The sequence below is a fragment of the Antennarius striatus genome, chromosome 1, assembly GCF_040054535.1.
Source record: "Antennarius striatus isolate MH-2024 chromosome 1, ASM4005453v1, whole genome shotgun sequence".
NCBI lineage: Eukaryota > Metazoa > Chordata > Actinopteri > Lophiiformes > Antennariidae > Antennarius > Antennarius striatus.
The window spans coordinates 1,288,029-1,312,163 of NC_090776.1; the positions used below are offsets into that span (position 1 = coordinate 1,288,029).

The 24,135-nt window shown below is 53.4% G+C and overlaps 1 protein-coding gene across 3 annotated transcripts in view; it reads right to left on the reverse strand.

The window, feature by feature from the left end:
- Nucleotides 1-101: 101 nt before the first annotated feature.
- nav2a (neuron navigator 2a) overlaps nt 102-24,135 on the reverse strand; it is a 105,341-nt gene continuing 81,307 nt past the window's right edge. For 2 of the 3 annotated variants that reach the window (XM_068320637.1, XM_068320628.1), the window contains 26 exons: nt 17,124-17,253; nt 16,225-16,516; nt 14,823-15,513; nt 14,018-14,231; nt 13,316-13,608; nt 13,134-13,199; nt 12,407-12,567; nt 12,140-12,322; nt 11,006-11,058; nt 8,986-9,009; nt 8,804-8,878; nt 7,967-8,050; nt 7,419-7,542; nt 7,176-7,333; nt 5,338-5,510; nt 5,028-5,181; nt 4,207-4,393; nt 4,034-4,134; nt 3,868-3,963; nt 3,617-3,794; nt 3,266-3,501; nt 3,013-3,164; nt 2,158-2,426; nt 1,959-2,077; nt 1,650-1,850; nt 102-1,462 (listed from right to left, as the gene is read on the reverse strand). In XM_068320637.1, coding sequence (XP_068176738.1) covers nt 1,337-1,462; nt 1,650-1,850; nt 1,959-2,077; nt 2,158-2,426; nt 3,013-3,164; nt 3,266-3,501; nt 3,617-3,794; nt 3,868-3,963; nt 4,034-4,134; nt 4,207-4,393; nt 5,028-5,181; nt 5,338-5,510; nt 7,176-7,333; nt 7,419-7,542; nt 7,967-8,050; nt 8,804-8,878; nt 8,986-9,009; nt 11,006-11,058; nt 12,140-12,322; nt 12,407-12,567; nt 13,134-13,199; nt 13,316-13,608; nt 14,018-14,231; nt 14,823-15,513; nt 16,225-16,516; nt 17,124-17,253 — 4,540 coding nt within the window. In that variant the 3' untranslated portion in view covers nt 102-1,336. The remainder of the gene's footprint in view (nt 1,463-1,649; nt 1,851-1,958; nt 2,078-2,157; nt 2,427-3,012; nt 3,165-3,265; nt 3,502-3,616; nt 3,795-3,867; nt 3,964-4,033; nt 4,135-4,206; nt 4,394-5,027; nt 5,182-5,337; nt 5,511-7,175; nt 7,334-7,418; nt 7,543-7,966; nt 8,051-8,803; nt 8,879-8,985; nt 9,010-11,005; nt 11,059-12,139; nt 12,323-12,406; nt 12,568-13,133; nt 13,200-13,315; nt 13,609-14,017; nt 14,232-14,822; nt 15,514-16,224; nt 16,517-17,123; nt 17,254-24,135) is intronic. The other variant, XM_068320620.1, reaches the window with a different exon arrangement.

Sequence of the window (24,135 nt, forward strand, 5' to 3'; positions counted from 1 at the left end):
TTCACATTTTTTTGTACAAAAAAAACCCAAATAAAACTCCACGTTTTCTAAGTTGCGTTTTCAAGTTTTAATAAAAAAACAAAAAAATGACAGAATTGAATCATAAATAATAACTTTATTGATCACAATAACTTAAGACTAGTACAGCGATAGATTCGGTCTGTACACAAAATACTCCGCTTTTCAAGTAATCCGCTAGAAAAACCTCAAAATTATGTAAATCAAATATTTACAAAATATTTTACACATTAAAAAAAAAATGTTCGTCCAGCAAAAGAAGGAGAAACATTCAGAGGAAAAATACAACAACGCTTCTGGGGACGGCCACGCCTCTCAGTAGGGAGGGCGTGGCGAGGGGCGGGGTCGGACTGGTTGTGCTTTTTCAAGGGGGAGCCTTTATAAAACACACACACACACACACACACGCATGGCGTCGACAAACGCGCATCGAGCTTTGGGCTTCCATCCAGAGAGCAGAATGAAGGTTGCATAGGACGAAGCCCCTCCCAGAGGGCGGGGCTAGGCGGAATCTGGGCGGTACCAACGAATAAAAAGTCAAATATTATTTTTTGAAGTGGCGTCGGTTCCGTCTGGGACGCATCAGAAACCGACGGCGATGATGGAGGTGAGGTAAAACGCCGCCATCGAGCACCAAACACGACGACAACTTCCTGTCCACATGTTTACGCCGGCGCCATGACGACGGCGTTTGATATGACGAGAGGTCGGCGCGGCGCCAACGGAGCCCTAAAGCACGGCGTCGGGTAGAAAAGGAGTTTAAGGCAGTGTGTCGTCCAGCACCAGAGATTTTTGTGCTACAGCGGCCCGATTGGGCCTGGGGGGGCGGGGTGGGGGGGCGGCAAACCTCGAGGGTTCAATTCACCAATGAATGAGGCACTGAAGATGATGCTGATGCTGATGCTGATGATGTCACCGCGAGGTTCCCTCAAGGCGTAAAGGCCCAGAAATTGAAAGTCCTAAACTTCTCCTTTAAGAGATAAAAAGATTTCACGCCAAAATTAGCAACATGCTAATTTAGCAATATGCCAATTTTGTCCATTTGTAGCGTCTTCGTGGCGTCTCCACTTCCTGTTCGTCCCCTGGAGGCGTCAGGTCCTCAGGAAACGCTTCCAAAGCCCTTCAGGATCATGTGAGGTCCTCCGCCGCCCCCTGCTGGCGGCTCCGGGCGCTGACGGGCTGGTGATGACGCGTCAGCAGCGACGGCTTGTTGGCGCGTTAGCTAAGTGTTCAGGGCCACAGCGGTGAAAAGAGTCCACAGCGCGTTGATCTTTGGGCGACCCGCACCCAGGGGAAGCTCCGCCTCCCCGACGCGGCGTCACAGCGTCGACTCCAGCGACGAGTCCAGGAGGTCGTCAGGGTGACTGTTGCTGTTGGAGTCGCTGTCGTAGCTCTGAGGGCTGGACGAGGTCGCCGCCTCCTTCAGGCGCATCAGCATGTTCATCTGTGGGCGGGGACCAAAGGACAGACACGCGTGAGACGTGTTGGGTTGTAACGGCGTTGGGTTCTATTAGCGTTGGGTTCTATTAGCGTTGGGTTCTATTAGCGTTGGGTTCTATTAGCGTTGGGTGCTAACGGCGTTGGGTTCTATTAGCGTTGGGTGCTAACGGTGTAACGCCGTCTCTACCCACCAGGGGGTCGGCGTCGCTGTCGCTCTGCGGCGGCTCCTTCCTGACGCCCTCTCTGGGGGCGGAGTAACCGTCAAAGCCCACGTCCTCTGGGCGGAGCTGCAGCAGCGGCGGCCACTCAGACGGGCCGGGGGCGGCGGACCACGGGTAGGTGTCGACCACCCAGGCGGCGGGATCCTCCCACGCCGCCCTGCGACCGTACAGCTGTGGAGACATCACATGATCACGTGACACAAGCGCCTCCAAATCGTCCAATCAGGGTTCATCAATATGTTTTATTGGATTGCTAGTAGCGACCCGATGCTAACGCACCTGCAGCCCCTCCCGGACCGCCTCCAGCATGTAGGGGATGATGGAGTAGTTCCACAGGTCCGTGAACCAAACCCTGGACCCCTCCACCTCCATGGGACAGGACAGGAAGAGACGGGGTCCTGGGGGGCCAGATGGGGGAGACACATGAGTGACAGGTGAGACGCTGCGTCTCCTGGGTGGCAGAGGCTCCTCCCCTTACCTATGGTGACATCAGAGGAGCTGTGCGTCTCCAGGAAGCGGTTGAGGTGGTGCCACACCCGCGGGATCCAATCGATGATCTTCACCAGCTCGGCGTTCCGCGTCCGGCTCCCGATCTCCGTCTCCATCAGCCTCCGCCTCAGGTGGCGCCCCAGGAACCCCCTCACCGGCTCCGTGTGGTTGGCGCACAGCACCCACCGGAAGTTGTGGTGCAGCTGCAGGTTGGGGGCCGACGACGTCGCCTGGCTCATGGTGCCGATGATGTAGGGGCTGAAGGGAAAGCACCGGTTACCATCACACCAAAGGAAGCACTGGTCACCATCACCCGAAGGAAAGCACTGGTTACCATCACCCCCCCAGGAGAACACTGGTTACCATCACCCCAAGGAAAGCACCAGTTACAATCACCCTTAGGGGAGTACTGGTTACCATCACCCCCCAGGAGAACACTGGTTACCATCACCCCAAGGAAAGCACCAGTTACCATCACCCTTAGGAGAGTACTGGTTACCATCACCACAAGGAAAGCACTGGTTACCATCACCCAAAGGTGGAGACTAGTTAAAATCACCCCAAGGAAAGCACCAGTTACCATCACCCAAAGGTGGACAATGGTTACCATCACCCGAAGGAAAGCATTGGTTACCATCACCACAAGGAGAACACTGGTTACCAACACCCTTAGGAGACTACTGGTTACCAACAAACCCCGGAAAGCACTGGTTACCATCACCTCCCAGGAAAGCACTGGTTACCATCCCCCCCAGGAGAAGCCACGCTAGCTTGACCAGGTGGAACTGGTATTCCCAGTAACACCGGTGCGACTGGTTGGGATGGTGGAGGTCACATGACTCACCAGCGCTGGTAGTTGCAGTTGAAGACGCCGTTGAAGATCTCCCCCAGCGAGCTGACGTGGTGCAGGTTGTCCAGAATCACCACCAGGGGGCCGGGGGCCCCCGGGACACCGCTGCACTGCTCGGCTAATCCCGACAGGTACTGACGCAGCTCCTGCAGGGGGAGGGGTCAAAGCGGGGGCGTCAGTCTCCACGGCGACACAGGAAACGGCTCTAACCGACACAAACCGGAATGTGGAGACGACGCCAGGTGACCTTGCTGGACTTGTGGTCCACGTTGAACGTGACGACGGCGTGCGGGGTCAGAGGTCGGCCCTCCAGCAGCAGCAGGTGTCGGGACAGCTGATTGGCCAGGTGCGTCTTCCCCGTCCCGCTGGGGCCCGACAGGATGACGCGCCGGTGCTCCTTTAGCAGCGACACGTAGCGATGTAGCATCGGCTTCGGGATTAGCGTGTCGAACACCAGGGAGTCCACGCAGTCGCTGCTCACGCCTGGACACACACACACACACACACACACACACACACACACACACACACACGAGGCGTTAGAGCCACCGTGGCGCTAGCATTCCATAGCCGTTAGCGTGCTAACCGTTAGCAGCACCTTTGAGCTGGATGGTGATGGTGTTGCTGTCGCCCACCAGGTATCCACATGGCAGCAGCTCGGGGGTGTGGGCGCCGCCGGGGCTGCTGGGTCGGTAGATCTCGCCGATGTTGTACCCCTCCACGCTGTCGGAGGTTAGCCCCAGCTGCCCCCCCGGGTCCACGTGGGTGACGTACTCCTGCCAGACAAGCCCCGCCCATGTTAGCATGCTGTTAGCGCACGAGCTAATAGGTCAGTTTGCTTTCGTTTACCTTGAACAGGCGTCGCACCACGCCGTCTAGGACGTCCCACTTGGTCTTGCCGCTCACGCCGATGCAGCCAATCAGAAAGCGGCGCGGCCGACCCTCCTGTGGTGAAGCAGGTGTTAGCACACGCAGCTAGCGACACGACTGCTAATGCTAACCTGACCGGTCTCACCTCCCCCCATTTACTGCCCTCATCCAGGCTGACGAAGATCTTCACGTGGCGCCCCTCCTTCCTGGCCCCGCCTTCCCCGCCGGTGTCGTCCAATAGCATGTCTAGGAGGAAGAAGCAGAGCGTCAGACGTGCTGAAGCGTCCGGGAGACGGTCGCACCCCCCCGCTGACTCACCCAGGCTGGTGGACTCGCTGGTGGTGAGGTTCAGGCTGTGCTGGGACACCCCCCCTCCGGTCGCCGGGGTCTGTGAGGTGGGGGGAGGGGGCGGAGTCGACGAGATGGACGCCTGCGACCCGGTTCTGCTGCTCTGGTTCTCCAGCTTCAGACGGTCGTTCTCCACCTTCAGCTTCTCGATTTCCAGCTGAGCGCACAAGGAAAGCACTGGTTACCATCACCCCCCAGGAGAACACTGGTTACCATCACCCCCCAGGAGAACACTGGTTACCATCACCCCCCAGGAGAGCACTGGTTACCATCACCCCCCAGGAAAGCACTGGTTACCATCACCCCCCAGGGGTAGAACACTGGTTACCATCACCGCCCAGGAGAGCACTGGTTACCATCACCCCCCAGGGGTAGAACACTGGTTACCATCACCCCCCAGGGGGAGAACACTGGTTACCATCACCCCCCAGGAGAGCACTGGTTACCATCACCCCCGAGGAGAGCACTGGTTACCATAACCCCCCAGGAGAGCACTGGTTACCATCACCCCCCAGGGGAGCACTGGTTACCATCACCCCCCAGGGGAGCACTGGTTACCATCACCCCCCAGGGGGAGAACACTGGTTACCATCACCCCCAGGAAAGCACTGGTTACCATCACCCCCCAGGAGAGCACTGGTTACCATCACCCCCCAGGAGAGCACTGGTTACCATCACCCCCCAGGGGAGCACCGGTTACCGTCACCCCCGGAAAGCACTGGTTACCGTCACCCCCAGGAAAGCACCAGTTACCATCACCCCCAGGAAGCACTGGTTACCGGTCCTCTGACCTGCATGCGGTTCATGGCCTCCCTCAGCTGGTCCAGCTGGTGGGCGGAGCTTAGCGCCTCCAGGCGGATGTCGGTGAGCTTCATCTCTTTGTCGCGCAGCTCAGAGCGCAGCTGCATCACCGTCTCCGCCTCGCCGTCCACACACTCCGACAGCCTGTGGACACACACACACACACACACACACACACACACACACACACACACACACACGCACACACACACACACACAAACACACACACACACACACACACGGGGGGTCAGGGGGGTCGAATCCAACGCACCCGGCGGCGTTCTGACGGCGTTACCCACAGCGAGCCGGAGTGGGCGGTCCTCAGCAGGTGGGCCGACGCCCCCGTCCCGTTGTGGGGCAGCTGGGGGGAGGAGGGCAGCGAGGAGTCGGTCATCTCCTCGATGTCGGAGTGAGACGACGCCGAGCGAGGAGACTTCTTCTTACTGAAGGCCTGTTTGAAGGAGCTCCTGAGCTGCAGGAGGAGGAGGAGAAGGTCAACGAGGAGGAGGAGGTCAACGAGGAGGAGGAGGTCAACGAAGAGGAGGAGAAGGTCAACGAGGAGGAGGAGGTCAACGAAGAGGAGGAGGTCAAAGAGGAGGAGAAGGTCAACGAGGAGGAGGAGGTCAACGAGGAGGAGAAGGTCAACGAGGAGGAGGAGAAGGTCAACGAGGAGGAGGAGAAGGTCAACGAGGAGGAGGAGAAGGAGAAGGAGGAGGAGGAGAAGGTCAACGAGGAGGAGGAGAAGGAGGAGAAGGTCAACGAGGAGGAGGAGAAGGAGGAGAAGGTCAACGAGGAGGAGGAGGAGGAGGAGAATGAGGAGAAGGTCAACAAGGAGGTGGAGGAAGAGGAGGAGGTGGAGGAAGAGGAAGAGGTGGAGGAGGAGGAGGAGGAGAAGGAGGAGAAGGTCAACAAGGAGGTGGAGGAAGAGGAGGAGGTGGAGGAAGAGGAGGAGGTGGAGGAAGAGGAGGTGGTGGAAGAAGAGGAGGAGGTGGAGGAAGAGGAGGAGGTGGAGGAAGAGGAGGAGGTGGAGGAAGAGGAGGAGGTGGAAAAGGAAAAGAGCTGAAAACAGGAAGTTAGTCAGAGAGAAAAGGGGATTATGGGTAAACTGTTTAACGACATGAGCGCAGCCCTGAATGTGTGTGTGTGTGTGTGTGTGTGTGTGTGTGTGTGTGTGTGTGTGTGTGTGTGTGTGTGTGTGTCTGTGTGTGTCTGTGTGTGATCTATAATCTGACGTTCGTTTGTTGAACATCTTAAACATTCTGTATAATTAATGACTTTTCTGATCTTAAAGGAGACAGAACTCATTTCCTGTTTGAGGTGCGATCAAACAGGAAACAGGAAGTAGTAAACAGGAAGTTGCTTTCAGACAGAATGAGATGAACTCCAATCACATGTGTGTTTAGTTGAGTCCATCATGAACATGACACTGGTAACAGTGTCCGTGAACGCATCACGGTGGTGTGTTCAAGTGACGTAGGAACAATCAGCTGCTTGTGTTCGTTACATCAGCCTGAAGGTGTCGCCGTGTCCTCAGGTGGATTCATCCATTCACAACCGGCTCATGTCAGCAGGGGGCGGGGTTTAGGGAAGCAGAGCTGGACAGGAAGGGGCGGGGCTACGGTAGCAGCTAAGGCGTTAGCGTTCACGTCTCTACTCTTACCTCGTAGACCTGCCGCGTGACGCCAAGCAGAGGAAGAGACACAGAACAGGACAGGTTGACATGGGCGGGGTTAAAGCTTCAGGGGGGAGGGGCTTAGCTAAACACAACGCTAGCGTCACATCACGCACGTCGCACGAGCACAGGACGCTAACACGACCTCGCCTCGCTCTAACGGACGGTAAAACAGTTTCCTACGTCTGGGTCTCTGACTCCGCCTCCTCCGGTGCACAAAAACGTCTTCCAGCGAAAAGAAAACAAAGGATGAATGGATGCATGTAACACAGAGAGCTACACGCTAGCCAGTTAGCATCACACGTTTCTGACCCACAATGCACCACACCCTTCACATTCTACCGACGGTGCGTTCACCTTGTCCCCGGTGAAGGACGCCTGGAGGGGAGGAACCCGGACATTGTGACACCGGCGCACACAGGAAGTCAAAACACCAGCGGGCGGGGCTCTGGAGGCGGGGCTTACCCAGTTCTTCTTGTTCTTCTTCTTGTTCTTGGCCTCGGCGTCCATGTTGGACCCGACACTGGAGTGGCTGGTGGCGCTGGCGATGCTGCTGACGCTGTCGGACGAGTGCTGCCTCCTGATGCGTAGGTCCGGCTGCTGCTGGCCGCCGTTAGCGCCGGCTGGGGAGGCGTTAGCACAGTTAGCATTGAACGTGTCGGCTTTGATGTCAGCCTTAGACGTCTACACACATCTTTGTGTGTTTACCTGTCCGCTCACCTTTGGGCGTGAGCTCAGGTGTGTTGATGACGCCGTTGATGGCGGCCTGAGCGACGGCGTTCTGCTTCTTCAGCAACTCGATGGTCTTCCTCAGCTCGTTCAGCTCCGAGTCCTGCAAACGCAACCAGGTCAGAGTCCGGGATGCAGAACGGTCGTCACGGAAACAGAACATCCTCATAACGCGGAGACGGAAGAACCGGGTCAGTAAGAACCCTCTGGTGGTCCTGGTGGTCCTGGTGGTCCTGGTGGACCTGGTGGTCCTGGTGGACCTGGTGGACCTGGTGGACCTGGTGGTCCTGGTGGACCTGGTGGACCTGGTGGTCCTGGTGGTCTAACAGCCCTGAGTCTTGGGACTGTTTTCCTCTGTTTGCTTCATTAGTCCAGGAGCCATAAAGCATTCGTGAAGGGATTTAGGAACTCCACGACTTTCTTGCAACACTGCCCCCTTCAGGTCGGGGGTGGGCACAGTGGGCGTGGCTCTCATTCATGCATCATCAGTCATAAATTATGAAGCGTCACGTTTCAAAGTGTTTTACCTTCTGCTCGGCCGTCAGCGTCAGACTCTTCAGCCTGATGGTCATGTTACCCAGACTCTGTTCAAACGCCGCCACCAGGTGGGCCTGCAGGGAAAACAGAGCATCAGCCCACAGGTTCACCTTTCACCTTTCACCTGGGACTCGTCAGATGTTGGGCTGAGCTGTCTGGTTGCCGACGGCAACCGAAATGTTTATGCCTGGGTAGGAGGTATGAAGAAGAGCAGATAGTCTGCTTCTGACAAACCAAATAGTGAGCTCATCTGCCAGAAACTGTCCTCAGAGCTAACGATGACATCATCACACCTAATGACATCATCACAGGATGACATCATCACCCCGCCTTCAAAAATATTTGCTCAACGTTCCAAGTTTAAAACTTAATCTGATCAGTGAGTTTTAGTCCAGACAAGTGGATTACACAGGAAGTGTGGACAGGAAACAGGAAGTATGGACAGGAAACAGATCTGGATACAGGAAGTGTGGACAGGAAACAGATCAGGATACAGGAAGTTGATCAGTCGCTCGGGTTCGTGACTCTTTGAGGTTCTTGGGTCTTCTCCTCGTGGGGGGGGGTTTGGATAGTTCAACACCTACACGCCCCCTTCTAATCCCTGCACCAGCAGCAGATTACGGGGGGGCGGGGCTAGACCTGCGGGGGGGACGGATCTCTGAAGATCCAGCGATTGTTCCCCCAGCTGTTAGCATGTCACGCTAACAGCTGCTGTGTTTGTCTTTCTGGGCATTTTTAAGTTACTGCTAATTATTTAGGAGTTGTTTTCTTCTAAATGTGATCATGTGACGGCGACAGCCAATCAGACGAGAGCTGTCTGTTCTTACGTTGGCGCTCAGCTGCGTCGTGAGGGCGGAGACCTTCTCCTGGGACGCGTCCAGCTCCCGGCGCAGCTTACGGATCTGAGGAGGAGGAGAAGGTGTTTCAACAAGTCCGGCCCCCCCACGTTGAAAATTAAAGAGCAGAGGAAACAGGAAGGAACGGGGTGGGGGGGGGTGGGGGCGCTTACCTCCGACTGGGACTTCTCCTCGTTCTGCAAAAAAGCAGAGATAAACCCGTTAGCAGGAGGTTCAAACCTTCATACACGTTACTGAGGAGGAGGAGCAGTGGGGGGGGGGGGGTCAAAGGGCATGTGACCCCGCCCTCTCCCTCTGTGATTTATGAGCTCCATGGAAACGAGCACCTTTGCCGGCGGAGGAGACGTGACGGTATTGTGTGTCTGGAAAGTAGAGCCGTCCTCCTGGAGGCGTGTGTGTGTGTGTGTGTGTGTGTGTGTGTGTGTGTGTGTGTGTGTGTGTGTCTGTGTGTGTGTGTGTGTGTGTGTGTGTGTGTGTGTGTGTGTGTGTGTGTGTGTGTGTGTGTGTGTGTGTGTGTGTGTGTGTGTGTTCTATTGTCTCTGCAGGATTCACACTGAACAGACCCACCCCCATCCCGCCGCACAACGCCAACGTTAGCATGTTAGCACATTAGCAGGCTGACGTTAAAGACATGTAACTTTTTTACAGAATACATTAAAAACAATAATTAATTAAATTAATTAGTTAATTTAATTAAGATAAGTAAAATTAATTAATTCAATGAAAAATTTAAAAATAAAAGCTAGCACGTTACAAATGTTTTTTTAAGCCCCGCCCCCCCTCCCGTTAGCACGCCGGCAGCGGGACGACGTCAACACCGTGACTTATTTATCTTCTGTCTGTTCATTACCCACAAAGCTTTGCTGCGACAGCTGCTAACAAATGATATGAGGTGTTTCCACCAACCGCTAACCGCTAGAACAGGTTCCGGCAGCCCGTTACGTGTGTGTGTGTGTGTGTGTGTGTGTGTGTGTGTGTGTGTGTGTGTGTGTGAACACGTGTTCTCTGGCGTGAGATGTCTACACACGACGGGCACGCCCAATCAGAGCTGTCAATCAGACTCACATGAGCAGCTGATCCAGTTACAGACAGACGCACGCTAGCGCTAAACGGACGCAAACAATGGGAAACGGCGTGGAAACGGATCAGAACAGGAAACAGAAACGTTTCAGAACATCTGCAGGCTGGGAATAAATCCATAATCATAAATCAAATGAACGACCCCCCCACGCCGCCCTACCGTCTGCTGCCAGGGCGTGACGGAACCCGTCATCATCGTTTCTCTCCAGCAGCCGGAGCTCAGCTGGAATCGGGTGTCTGAGGGTTCGTCTGCTACACCTGCCCAGGTGAGTAAACCCGCCCACGCAGGGGGGAGGAGCTAGACCGTGAGGACTCGCCTCTGATTGGCTGTTGTGTACATGTGGGCGGTACACTGCAGCTCTTTAACGGAGGCAGGTAAGATGGATTTGAGGGTAAATGTGTGAGGGGGGGGAAATAAATAAAAGAAATAATAATAATAATATAATATAAATGATATTAATAATTAAACATATTAATATTATTAATAGTAAAATCATAATGCTATTAATAACAATATTAAAATTAATTATAATCAAAATATGAACCTAAATAATTAAAACAAGAATATAAATAATAATAACAGCAATATTAATTGTAATAATAATAATAATACTAATAATAGTAATAATGATAATAATAATCATAGTAATAATAATAATAATAATAATAGTAATAATAATCATCATCATCATAGTATTAGTAATAATAATGATAATAATAATAGTAATAATAATAATAATAGTAATAATCATCATCATCATAGTAATAGTAATAATAATAATAATAATAATAGTAATAATAATAATAATAGTAATAATAATCATCATCATCATAGTAATAGTAATAATAATGATAATAATAATAGTAATAATAATAGTAATAGTAATAATAATGATAATAATAGTAATAATAATGATAATAATAATAATAGTAATAATAATAAAAATAGTGGTAATAACAATGTGTTTGTTCTCCTTCGTCTACAGCTCTGATGTCAGAACAGTGTCCTGGTGAAACACTGGGGGGGTGCTCACGTCTGCTCTACCCGTGGGGTCAGTGAAGGCATCGCCCCGCTGTGATTGGTCGACTCACCGTGGAGTAGATGGACGACGTGCTGGAGACCAGAGACAGAGACGATCCGTGGACTGAAGACACAGAGAGAAGGACCCGTTAGAGACACGACAGACCCCCCCCACTGTGAACCACCCACCAGGATCCACCCCCCCCACGGGGCCGACCCGCCCTCCTCATGACTCCGGATCCCACATCAGAGGACGGGGCGTCCCGCCAGACATTCCCTGATCACAGAGGATCAGCGGTGATGTCATCGACCACACAGGTGATGGTCGCCCCCCCACACCCGTCAGTTGGGGGGGGGGGTTAAATGGAAACATTCTGCTCTTATAGAACCTAACAAGACAGAACGGGTTCATGTCCCAGATGTGGACCTTGTGAGTCCCACTGGTGTAGGTCAGGTGGGCGTGGCTGCGTGGCCGTGTGGGCGGGGCCTGGGAGGACAACAACTCCGTGTGGATGATGTAACGTTTGTCCTGTCAGTCAAACCACAGCCGTGTAACTGAACACCACGGCTAAACACACCACCCTGCTGCCGCACACGCTAACACAACACGCTAACACGCTGACACAACACGCTAACATGCTAACAAACGCACACAAAGGGAAAGTGGCGCTGGGGGGGAGGCGTCATGTCATCACCTCGCTCGCTCCCACGCCTCTCACTGTGATCCTGTAATTACCCCCCCCCCATCTGAATAGGAGCATGAAGCCGGGGGGGTCGGATGCAGGGGGGTGGGGGCTATAATGACAGGTTGGTCTGTTTGTTACCACCTTAGAGGTGTGGGGGGGTCACGACATGTGACACCTGAGACCGACGTCTCTGTGGCATTCTCCTGAATAACAGGGGGGGGGGGGGCGGAAGTAGTCGAGGGGGGGGGGGCAAACTTTTAAGTCAGTATATTAACGTTAAAGTAAAATACAATAAATAAATAAATAAATAAAAATAAACAAATAAAAAAGTTCAGGCTGTCGTTCCTGTCAGTCCGCCTGCAGGGGGAAAAAACCCACCGGGTTCTATTCCCAATAAACAGGCTTATAAAGAACAGAGTGGATTATGGGTATCTGAATGTTCTCTTAATCAGGGGGTGTGTCTGTTTCCGATCACGTGACCCCTCCCCCGGTGGCGGGCCACGCCCCCCGCCCTCTCACCTTCCTCGAAGCCGTCCCTGAGGGACTCGGAGCGGCTCACGCCGCGCGTCTTCTCGTCCAGCGACACGCACGAGTTCCTCAGCCGGCCGTCCGCGCCAGGGTCAAAGGTCGCGTCCCCCCCCGTCAGGCTGTTGTTGCGCTGGGCGGCGAGGCCGATCTGCGCCGTCGAGGTGGGGCTGGAGGCTGTCGCAGGGAGGAGGCGGGGTTTAATTTAGGACGGGTGAACGCGGGTGAGACGCGGCGGCCATGCCCCCCTCCCCACCTTACCCAGCTGCCCGAAGGTGAAGCGAGTCCCCGAGGGGGAGGTGAGGCTGGAACCGGGGGAGAAGGGGGAGGTACCCGCTGACTCCTGCAGGCCGCTGGTGGAGTGCGAGCGCAGCCAATCACGCGCCTCCTCGTGGCTACGCAGCTGAGGGGACGGCCCGTACCTACAGGAAGTCAAGGAAAGGGTTAAAATCAGAAGAGGGCGCTGGATTAGCTTGGGGTATATGGGGGGCTAACATCGCTTGTAAAAAAACAAAACACGCGACACACTCGTAGCGACGCCACATGCTAACGCTAACGCTGCTAAATCCCCATCTTGTCACTTTTTGAGCCTCAAACTCAAGTTGATTAAATTCAGACTTAAGTTAAATTAATCTCTAGTTTCTAAATATTCTTATTCTGGTGGATTATTTTGAAAATCTAAGACTCTAAACTTCAAAAATAATAAAAAATTAAAAAACAGATTGAGATTTTTGCAGCGTAAAATCAGAAACATCCAGCGCTGACGCTAACGGGTAAACCTGCAGTTACCACCTTCCACCACTAGATGGCAGCACACGACAGGAAACCACAGAGCACAGCAGACCGCTGACAAGAACAGGGAAGCTGCCAACAACCAATCACATAAGAGCTACCAAAACAAGCCCCCGCCGCCTCAAAGACGCTAAAACGGCGTTAGCAGGAACCCCACCCCCACCACCCCCCCACACCAAAACGCAGGTACGTTTACCTGTCCTGCTTCCGTGGCAACGTGTTTCGGCTGAATATGGGACTAGCGGAGGGGGAGGAGAAAGGGCTGATGGGAAACAGGAAGGAAGACGCAAACAGACAGGAAGAGAGTTAAATGCTAACGGCTAACGTTAACGGTTTCCTCTCGCCCGTTTTAACGGTTTTAACGGTTTTAACGGTCACCTGTCCGTCTTGACGCTGCCGCCCCGCCCCAGGGCGGACAGGGTGTCGTCCCGGTGGGGGCCGTGGCCCCCGCCCCCCCCGCCGGCGCTGCCCAGGCTCATGTCGATGGACTCGCTGCTGGTGTGCATGCTGCTGACGGAGGGGTAGCCCACGCTGCCCCCCCCGCCGCCCCCGCTGTGGCCCCCCCCCAGGGTGCCCTCCCTGCTGTGGGCGGAGCAGCTGCTGAAGGTGGTGCCCCATGTCAGGCTGCTGGAGGGGCCGGTGGACGAGTAGACGGAGCCGGGGCTGGAGGCCTGTGGGGGGGGGCAGAGAACCGATTAGTCCGATCAGTCGATCAATGGATCAATAGCTGAGGTTATTGATTACTGAGCAACATCAACCACCACCTGGACAGGTGGAGGCGTGTCTGGAGGGAACAGAACCCTGTGAGTCATGTGATGAGGTCACATGACTCATCATGTGACGGCGTCGTGGCGTTCGTGTCTGAGCGCGCTCGCTACACAACGTAGCCCTCAGTTAGCGTCAGTTAGCGTCTGACCCAGTCATTAGGTGTGATGTCATCGGTGACTCATGACATCACTTCAAAGGTCCTCAGACGGGAACCTTCAGGTTCAGTTCAAAGGGGCGGGGCCAGGTTTCCATGACTACGTGTTTTCCTTTAACTGAGTGGATACCAGACTTTTATTTTGTAGGAGGCCCTACCTGCTCACTGCCCAGCGTCCCTGTCCCCTGGACTCGTCCTCCAAACAGGGGGCTGCTGGTCTCGCTGTCCCCGCCCCCCAGCCCGCCCCCCAGCCCGCCCCCATCGGGGAACTCGGTCGCCGTGACAACGTGGGGGTTGGAGATGACGGTGGAGTTCTTCATGTTCTCCGGCGTGGTGACGGGGGCTTGTTTACTGGGCTTCCCCCCAAACAACCTGCAGACAACAAACAAACATCAGAGCAGAAGACCACGCCCCCACCATCAGGCTCCGCCCCCACCCCCCTCAGGCTCCGCCCCCCATTCCTCCAACACCACCAAGGCTGATCAGCACTCCCCAAGGTTCTCCTCTAACAATGACCCAGATTCACCTCACAGGACTAGTGTGTGTGTGTGTGTGTGTGTGTGTGTGTGTGTGTGTGTGTGTGTGTGTGTGTGTGTGTGTGTGTGTGTGTGTGTGTCAAAACAAGTCCACACACGTCACCCTTACTCAGCACTGTTTATCATTTCCTATGACTGCACCATTAGTCTTAAGTAGCCTTCAGAGTGTGTGTGTGTGTGTGTGTGTGTGTGTGTGTGTGTGTGTGTGTGTGTGTGTGTGTGTGTGTGTGTGTGTGTGTGTGTGTGTGTGTGTGTGTGTGTGTGTGTGTGTGTAAATTCAAGCCTGCACAGGAGCTGATGTCTCATCAGTTAACTGTCACTGAGTCCACAAAGCTAACAATACACATGTTGTTCTAAGGGGTGTGTGTGTGTGTTTGTGTGTGTGTGTGTGTGTGTGTGTGTGTGTGTGTGTGTGTGTGTCTCTCACCTGCGGAGCGTCGGTGAGGAAACCTGCTGTCTTCCCGTCAGAGGAACGGTCGCTGCTCCTCCCCCCTGTATCCCGGCTCCGCCCCTCAGATGATCCACGTCGGACACGCCCTTCTCCCGGTCCGTCTGATTGGCCGTCGGGCCTGCGGAGCCGTTGCCCTTGGCAACGCTCATGGCGTTCCTGGTGGTGACGGACAGCGCGGCGGCCTCGATGCTGCTGGTGGACGAGCGGTTCCCGCTGCGGGTGGCGGCGGCGCCGGTGGACCTGCTGGGCCTGGGGAGGCTGCGGTACTGCAGCGTGGAGCGGGCGCTCATGGGGAGGAAGCTGTCGTCATGGTGACCCACGTCCAGACCCCCCACCTTCAAACCTCCCGCCAGCGGGCGCCCCGCCGACTTGGGCATCTTTCCCAGGGTGGCAGAGCCGCTGGTGATGGTGGCGCCACTGGCCGTCACCATGGTAACCACCCCGCTCTGCTTCTTGAAGCTGAAGGTGCTGGTGGGGGTGCGTGAGGTCAGCGCGTGCGTCTGGGCGTGGCCGTCCAAAGCGGCGTTGGCGCCGGCTGCGCGGACGCCGGATTGTTTCTTGGCCTCGTCGCCGCTGCTGCGTCCCGTGTCCGATGGCGAGCGGTGGAGGCCGTTGGCGCGCGGAGAGAGGCGGCCCCTTTCTGACACCTTGACGTCGTCGGTTTTACCTGCCGGACAGAAGAAGAGACGCCACACGGTGAAGACGAGAAGGAGGAGCCATGGTTTTTGCTCCGCCTCCGAAGCCTGTCACTCCCCTCGACGTGAACGCAGCTTTGATGTCAGACCGACAGGACTGGGCGGCTTTGAAGACAGGGTCCCGTCTCTTAATCACGGCTTTGATGTTAGACAAGAAATGAATAGCTTTGATGTCAGAGTCAAATCTGTGACTTTGATGTCAGGTAAATATGTGACTTTGATGTCAGAGTCGCATACGGGTAATAGCTTTGATGTTTGACTGTCATGGTTGAACAACTTTGATGTCGGTACCATGTTTGGATCATGGCTCTGATGTTATAGCTGACGTCTGAGTTATAGCTTTGATGTCAGATTATTGAATGCATTATTGAATGTCTCTGATGTCACTGTCACATCTGAACCCGTCTTTGACAGGAATCGATTGCTTTGATGTCAGGGTCACGCTCAAAGTACGACTTTGATGTCAGGCTGACAGACATGGCGGCTTTGATATCGTGGTCAGACCATAACCATGGCTTTGGTGTCGGACTGAAGCGTCTGGACATCTTTCATGCCATGGGCAGACCTGAATCATTGCTTTGATGTCGAACCGACGTGATTGGGTGGCTTTGATGTCTGGCTTTCGCTTCTCGACTTTGATATCTGATTGACATAGTTGGGCGGCTTTGATGTCAGGGTCTCACCTGAACCGTGTCCCTTGAGTCCGGAGGCGGAGCCACTGGTGCTTTTTGTCCGGGGGGTCGTCACCCCCACCTGAGCGCTCATGCCCCTCCTCCAGGAGCCCGTGTGGGACACGGAGGGCGTCTTCCTCCCCGACACGCCCTTGTCGGACTCGTCGGACACGTCGGAGGGGTTCCGGCGGCTCCACTTGGAACCCGTTTCGGTTCTGACCCCGCCGTCCTGCCGCCTCACCTCATCGGACCAGGAGTGGTGCGCCCCCGCCGACGCCGAGTGCTTCTCTGCATCCGTCACAGGCTGGAAGAGAGGGGGGGGGACACTGAGCTGGAACCAGAACCACAACCAGAACAGGAACAGGAAATAGAACCGGAACCAGAAAAAGAACCAGAACTGGAACAGGAACCAGAATCGGTTTAACACATCTTTATCTAAATTTATGAATAAAAATTATTTAAAATTTCTAAAAAATTAAAGTTCACAGCTGCCTCTCTCCAGGTCACCAAAATAAAAGCATGTCTTTAATGTTGACGAAATTAAAATTAAAATTAATTAATTAAAACCATTAATTAATTGAAAATTTAAAAATAATTTTAAGAAATAAAAATTTTCACATATGACATTAAATAATTGTGAACTTTGGAAACGTTAAATAAAAGTTAATACAAGTGTTTGTAGTTTTAGTCGTGAAATTCTTTTTTCTTAAACAGTTGTGACATCACCCTGGAGACACGCCCACATTTAGCTCCTCCTCCTGCTCCACCAATCAGCATTCACTAACAGAATGCTAGCGTTCTCTTGGTCCCCAAAGGACGTAACCATACTTTTCTTTAACTGCAGACATGTAATCAGTACCCACTACTGATTGGTCCAGGAAACCAACGCCGACGCCCACCTGGACACCCACCTGTGTGCTGAGGCCCCGCCTCTGAGCTGCAGGTGTGTTGGCGTAGGAGGAGATGGAGGAGCTGGTGTTGATGTCGTCCGTGTCGATGTTGTCGCTCATCCCGCTGCTCACAGAGCTGCTGTCGTCCCAGCTGGACACACACACACACACACACACACACACACACACACACACACAGAGTTTTAACAACCTTCACAGGTCAGCCGTCCCGTGTGGCGGCGATGGAGGCGTCAGCTGACCGATCAGAGACTGAGGAGGCTTTGTGAGCTGCTGAGGTTTTAAGCCGAGAACAGGAAGTGATGTCACACAAACGTTCCTGTCAAAATAAAGGTCGTCTGATTGTAAGAAAACAAAAATAAACTAAAGAGATCAATAAATTCAAAAGATGCATCCAGCTTCTCAGACTGCCTTCAATGAGCACACACACACACACACACACACACACACACACACACACACACACACACACACACACACACACACACACACACACACACACACACACACACACACACACACACACACACACACACACACTCACGCTGACTGGAGCTGTCTATCACATGGACAAAGGATTATTGGAAGGGTGACATCACGGTGTGTGTGTGTGTGTGTGTGTGTGTGTGTGTGTGTGTGTGTGTGTGTGTGTGTGTGTGTGTTTGTTGTGTGTGTGTGTGTGTTTGTTGTGTGTGTGTGTGTGTGTGTTGTTTAAACAGAACCATCCAATAAGAATCTTTTGTTGGGGTGGGGGGCAGGAAGCATGGACTGATGGCAAACATCACTCTGAAAAGGTCGGGGGGGGGCAGATGCTGGCCAGAGCAGGGGTCACTGCACAAAACACACACACACACACACACACACACACACACACACACACACACACACACACACACACACTGTTTGTGTGTGCTGCTCTAACCCCACCTTCCTCCTCAGCATCATCATCATCACTGACATCAGATCCGATCCTGTTTGATCCGGAGTCACATCCGATGTGACTCCGGATCAAACAGGATCGGATCTGAAACACTTCAGTGAGAACTTTCCAGAAAACAAAGCGACCAAACGGAAACTTCACTTCCTGGAATGAATCAGACCAGCAGCGGAGACGGCGTATCCGTGGCAACGGGCTGAGATCCACAGTAACCCTTTAAAGGCACGCACGCTGCCTGCACCAACACATACAATACACACACACACACACACACACACACACACACACACACACACACACACACACACACACACACACACACACACACACACACACACACACACACACACACACTACCTGGTCAGAGTGTCTGGGTTGCCGTGGGAACCGGAGCATTGCGGGAAAACGCCGCGCTGGACGGAGAGCTTCATGACTTCATGCTGCTGAGAACGATCGCACGGCCAAATGTCTGTCTCTGCCCCCCCACCTCTGTCTGTCTGTCTGTCTGTCTGCCCCCCCACCTCTGTCTGTCTGTCTGTCTGTCTGTCTGTCTGCCCCCCCCCCTCTATGTGGGGGTGTCTCTCGCCCTGGCGGCGCTCCTCGATGCAGCGCTGCTTGTCTCTCTTTGGACTATGAGACTCAGGGGGGGGCGGAGTGATGGGTGCTGGTGGGGGGGGGGGGGGGGGGCTGCCCTGCCCCCGGTAACATGAGCCCTCCTCTGGGACTGTTAACCCCTTCACCGCTGCCAGAACACGCCATCAACACGCCAACACCCCCTAGCTCTAATTGAACCACTTCAGTCGAATCAAACGTCTCCGAGACCAGAGGGCGACCCTGGCCCCGCCTCCTGGCCCCGCCCCCACCACCACCACCGCCGCCGCCGCTGCTTCCAGACTCAGGTTGTGTGTGTTCAACGCTGCAATTTCCCAGACGGATCCACCCCGCCTGCCCGGCGAGCCAGCGCTAATTAGAGATCAGGCCGAGTGGCGTGGAACCGCCCAACCCGCCGCCGGGCAACCACCGGGGCCCGTCAGCCAATCACGGCGCGGCAGACAGCGGGGGGAGCGCCGCCAAACGCCAGGCCGAACGCTAACAGAACCTCACGGCGAGGAACTCCTGAAGGTCACGTCCTAGAATATCTGGACGGTTCGGGGGGGTTTTTTCAGCGAAAGTTTTGTTTCTGGTGCTCACAGAAGTGCATGATGGGTAAAAACATCGCTCCAAGCAGCTGCTGTTCCCTCGTTCCTAGAGGGGGGGGCGGAACCCGGTCAGGAAACAGGAACCGTTCCCAAAGACATTCCAGAGACGAGCGCTTCCCCTCGTCGGGTCCCTTTAGGAAGACTCCCCAATGGGGTCAAAGGTCAGTCTTCCTCAAAGAGACAAGCAGAGCGGGGGGGTGGGGGGGGGCAATAATTTGCATTGACTGTCGGCCAATAGGAGCGTCCGATGGCGTTCTGAGAGAAGGCGTTGGTCGTGTTTAACTCTTCTTGTCCCTTTGGGGCAGTGTTGGGTTCAGACCCCTGGGGGTCCAGGACCGGTTCTGGTGGACCCCGGACCTTCCCCCCCAGGACTAAACCCACAGACGTGACGCCACAACAGAACCGTGAGGCAGAAGTAAAGGGATTTCCTGTTGGGGGGGCGACGGCAGGTCCTCAGCTGGATCAGATAACCCCCCCAAAGCCCCGACTCTGTCCACACAGACGGGCGGATGGGGGAGGGGGGGAGGGTATCCACAGGCTTAAAGCCCTCAGGGCTGGGGGGGGCTGTCGTCAGCTTCAGTTCTATTCCCGTCTCCCATCCAACCTCACACCACATGAGGGGTCCAGACAGGTTCAGATCGGATCCAGATGCGAGTCGGGGGGGTCGGGGGGGTCGACGCCAATCAGGAACCGAAACCCACAGGAACAGAAGTTAAAACGGAACCTTCGTTTGACAGAAGAAGATAAAACAACAGCTGTGCAAAAAGTCAGGTCATCGTGGCCCCAAAGTGACCTGGCGTCCCATCTGGGGTGTACCCTAGCCCCTCCAGACACCAAAGACCTCCAGACACCAAAGACCTCCAGACACCAAAGACCTTCAGACACCAAAGACCTCCAGACACCAAAGACCTCCAGACACCAAAGACCTCCAGACACCAAAGACCTCCAGACACCAAAGACCTCCAGACACCAAAGACCTCCAGACACCAAAGACCTCCTGACACCAAAGACCTCCAGACACCAAAGACCTCCAGACACCAAAGACCTCCAGACACCAAAGACCTCCTGACAAACTCCCACATATTATTTGACGTTCTAAACAATCTCATCGACTTTAACTTTAATTTTCCTCTCATATCAACGTTTTTAACGAACAAAATCAAACCTAAAATCAGATCCAAACATTTAATGTCCAACAAAGACGACTTTCTTGATACTCGGGATCAGACGTGTGGACTACTGATGTCATAACATCACGTCATTACCTTCACTGAGGAGGTTCTGGCTCCACCTGTTTGTTTGTTGTTTGTTGTTTCCGCCGGTCGACGGGACCCGGTTCAGGTGCAGGTTCAGGTGCAGCTGGGATCAGGTCTCGTGAGTCGTGGTTCAGGAGCAGAACTGCGGAGCAGCAGACGTTCCCTTCGGGCTCCTGGAGGTTGTTTTTCCAGTTTGACTCCGTCAGAGAAACATTTTCCCATCAGCCCCGGCGCCTCAGGGCTCAGAAAACATCACAGCTGTTTGAGTATCAACACAGACGAGCTCCCGGTTCTCCAGGCGCTAGACGACACCCGTGGGTCACGGGGGTTGCTGTTTGGAACGGGACTCGACACATTCCAGGAGTCCTGTGGAAATGGCGCCCGACCAGAAACGACAGGATGGGTCCGGATGACGCGCTCCGGAATGTCCCCCCGTGTCGGAGGCTCCTGCACCTGTTTGAGGTGTAAACGTCCGCCGCCGCACCGCGCCCCGACCCCTCAAAGCATTCTGGGACGGAGCTGTCGAATTCGTCACGTGGTTGAAGATGTGAGACCAGAACACGCAAACCGTTTTCACGTCAGCGTGAGCGTGAGAATGGAACACACACACTCCTGAGGCCCCCAAAGAAGACCCACGGGGCCCCTGGGGGTCCAAACAAAGGATCAAATGCTGGCCTATCTGGGTTTAGACCTCCAGACACCAAAGACCTCCAGACAATAAAGACCTCCAGACACCAAAGACCTCCAGACACCAAAGACCTCCAGACACCAAAGACCTCCAGACACCAAAGACCTCCAGACACCAAAGACCTCCAGACACCAAAGACCTCCAGACAATAAAGACCTCCAGACACCAAAGACCTCCAGACACCAAAGACCTCCAGACACAAGCTACAGAAGCAGCTAACACATCCAGGAACATCCTCATTAGCTCATCGTTCCACCCTCCACCATTCCCAGAATGCACCAGGATCCATGACCGAGCCCCGTCCGATGCTAACAGCTGCCAATTCAGTCGGAGGCTTGTATAGTTAGCAATCCAGACGCTAAAAGTTGGCGTCCAGCCTCTCTGTGGGTCCTGAATGGGAAACTAGCCCTCATTTACCTAAGCCCCGTCCACTGAGGAAAGTACGAGATAGTTTCCATGGCAACACAAACATTCATTTCTCCCAGGACCTCCTCTCAATGTTTTTTATTTCCTCTAATATAAAACAAAAAAACAAAAAAACAAAACCAAAAAAAAGGTCCACAATATACAGGCTGCTAGTTAGCGAGCTAACATAGCTAGCATTAGCGGCTAGCTCTGTGTCCTCTGTGGTGTGCAGTTTCCTCAGTAGACAATTCTATTTGTGCATTAGCATAATGCTGGTCAGGGTTAGTTTTTCATCAAGCTAGTTAGCTTAGCCGCTAACGAGCTAAACAGCTCAATCAAAGGACAGATTCCCAGATGTTAGGGTTTGTGTTTTTGTAGATCAAACATTACACTGATCAATTCAATATGCAAATCAGCTGCGGGGGCAACGCCAAACCTCCAGGCGGAGGTGCTGGTCCCAGATCAGACCTGGGGGGTCGTGTGTGTGTCGGGGGCAGCGGTGAAAACACCTCTAGAAAGAATCAGCAGGTGTTTCTGAGCCTCCAGCTGATAAAGGGTTAAAGAAACGTTCCTCTTTGTTCTCCTGGAGAATCGTATCTGAGGTTCTGTCGTCACGACAACGCGGCCTCCGTCTGACCCCGAAGGAACGCTCCGACGCCGAGGCTCATGGGAAGCTTGAGACACGAAAAGAACAAAGTCGAACTTCATCGTCTGCTAGCAGCAGGACGGCTAGTCTGAGCTACAATAGATGCTATTAGCAAGAGGTGGGGGGGTGCAGGACGGGGGGTGTCTAGCCACTGCTTATTACCCCAGCCAAAGCATGGGGGCAAAAAAGGGGGCGGGGCCAGGAGCCAGGTGTTGTCGGCGGCGGAGACGACCTGAGGCCAACGGGGAGACGCCTCAAGTCCAGACAGGAGACGCCACCGACAGCCAATCAGAACGCCAGACGCTCCCTTAGCATCAGTACGTGTTTCTGACTAATAACTCACATTAACGTTTAAACGTCCGCGGCGTGAAGTCATCGCCCAGGAATGTGTGTGTGTGTGTGTGTGTGTGTGTGTGTGCGTGTGTGTGTGCAACGATGCTACGACCTAAAATAAGAGCGCTAGTAGGATTAGCATTCGCGAGACTGGGGCATGTTAGCGCCTGTTAGCTGCTAGCTGTTAGGTAGCTGTTAGCTGTAATTTGTTACTTCGTTATTTTATGTTAGCGTACAATTTCTTTAAAACCTGGACGTGATCCTGGTGACGCCTGCACTTAAAAATTAATTCACAATGTTAACGTCGTTCCAACAACGATGCTACGACCTAAATAAGAGCGCTAGCAGGATTAGCATAGTGAGACTGAGGCGTGTTTGACGTCTGTCAGACGTTTCAGTCGATGTTGAGATTTTTGCTCCCTCTTGGAGCACTGTTAGCCGTTAGCTGTTGTGTGTTATCTGTAATTTGTTATGTGTTCTTTGGTAGCTGTTAGCTGTTAGCCATTAGCTGTCATGTGTTATCTGTTATTTGTTAGCTGTTAGCTGTTAACCGTTAGCTGTTAGCCATTAGCTGCTATGTGTTATCTGTTGTTAGCTGTTAGCAGAAGGATGTCTTTAAAACCTGTACGTGATTCATCCAGTTTACGATATTTGCAGGTTTAAAATTTTAATTGTATTTATCGCCTAGCAACCACGAAAATAAATGTTCTAGCTTGTTCTAATTGAATAAAACGAGTTGGTTCGACTACAAAGAAATATCAAGACGGATGAAGGGTCTAAGCTAACGCCACCCCGCTAACGCCGCTCCCCGCTAACGCCGCTCCCCGCTAACGCCGCTCCACGCTAACGCCGCTCCACACTAACGCCGCTCCCCGCTAACGTCGCCCCAGCTAGCCAGCTCCTCTTTCATGCTAACGTTCATCCTACGCTGATAATTAATCCCAAACTAAACATTTTTCCGACATTCCTCCTAGACGGTAGAACGACGGCTCGTCCGACGGGTCGAGGAAAAACATCAAAGAACGGCATCAAAGAACGACATCAAAGAATGACATCAAAGAACGACATCAAAGCAAAAGAAGAAAAATCCTCCGACTTTCATCAGTTAATGGTTTTCCAGGTTTCCCTCCTCTTTTACTTTAACCAATGAGGGAGGAGGACCGGGGGAGGTTCATGTGTGACTGATGCATGCTGGGTAAGCTGGACAGAGGTCAAAGGTCAACGTCTGCAGGACAGGAAATGAATCCAGCGCCGTCCAGACTGAGAAAGTTTCTGGAATATTTCCCTCTGATGAAACAGAATCGTTCCGTCTGTCCGTCCCACATCAACCTGATCTCTTCCCCTTCGTAAGCCCCACCCCCTCCCCCTCCCCCCCCCATCTCTGGGGCGTGGCTAAGGCCTGTGACACACATTATTATTTTTACAATATTTTTACAATTAAGAAAGGACTAAATAAAAAGTTCAAAAGCAAATAAATACCATAATAAAATCAGTCGTTCCTTCATGTTTTAGTTTTTATAGTTCAAATAAAATTTTTTTAAAGGAAATAAT